The sequence below is a fragment of the Haliaeetus leucocephalus genome, unplaced genomic scaffold (assembly GCF_000737465.1).
Source record: "Haliaeetus leucocephalus isolate CR32 unplaced genomic scaffold, Haliaeetus_leucocephalus-4.0 Scaffold656, whole genome shotgun sequence".
NCBI classification, from domain to species: domain Eukaryota; kingdom Metazoa; phylum Chordata; class Aves; order Accipitriformes; family Accipitridae; genus Haliaeetus; species Haliaeetus leucocephalus.
In genome coordinates this window covers 6,378,268-6,378,586 of record NW_010973092.1, presented here as the reverse complement: position 1 = coordinate 6,378,586, position 319 = coordinate 6,378,268, and the positions used below count along the sequence as shown (strand labels likewise).

The 319-nt window shown below is 76.5% G+C and overlaps 1 protein-coding gene across 2 annotated transcripts in view; it reads right to left on the bottom strand.

The window, feature by feature from the left end:
* The window catches only part of MAML1 (mastermind-like 1 (Drosophila)), a 24,790-nt gene extending 24,477 nt beyond the window's left edge, over nucleotides 1–313 (bottom strand). For both annotated transcript variants that reach the window (XM_010578910.1, XM_010578912.1), the window contains exon 1: nucleotides 1–313. This exon is cut by the window's left edge and continues 123 nt beyond it. In XM_010578910.1, coding sequence (XP_010577212.1) covers nucleotides 1–249 — 249 coding nt within the window. In that variant the 5' untranslated portion in view covers nucleotides 250–313.
* Between the last annotated feature and the right edge of the window lie 6 nt (nucleotides 314–319).

Below are 319 nucleotides of genomic sequence, written 5' to 3'. Positions count from 1 at the left end.
CGGCGGCGGCGCCGGGGGCGGCTGCCGGTGCTTGCCGGCCCGCTTGGCCTTGGCCTGCAGGCAGCGCTGGTGCAGGGCGAAGGTTTGCTGGCGCTCCAGCTCCAGGCGCTCCGGGGAGACGGCCTGGTAGCGGGACTCGCAGGCGCTGTGGTGCCGCCGGCAGAGCTCGATGCGCCGGCGGAGCCGCTCCATCACCGCGCTGTGCCGCGGCACCACGAACTCCGCCATGGGGCAGGGGGGCAGCACCATGGACCGGAGAGCGAGGGGGGCGGCCGCCGCCGTTCACCGGTTCCTCACACCGGCCCCCACCATGGCGGGG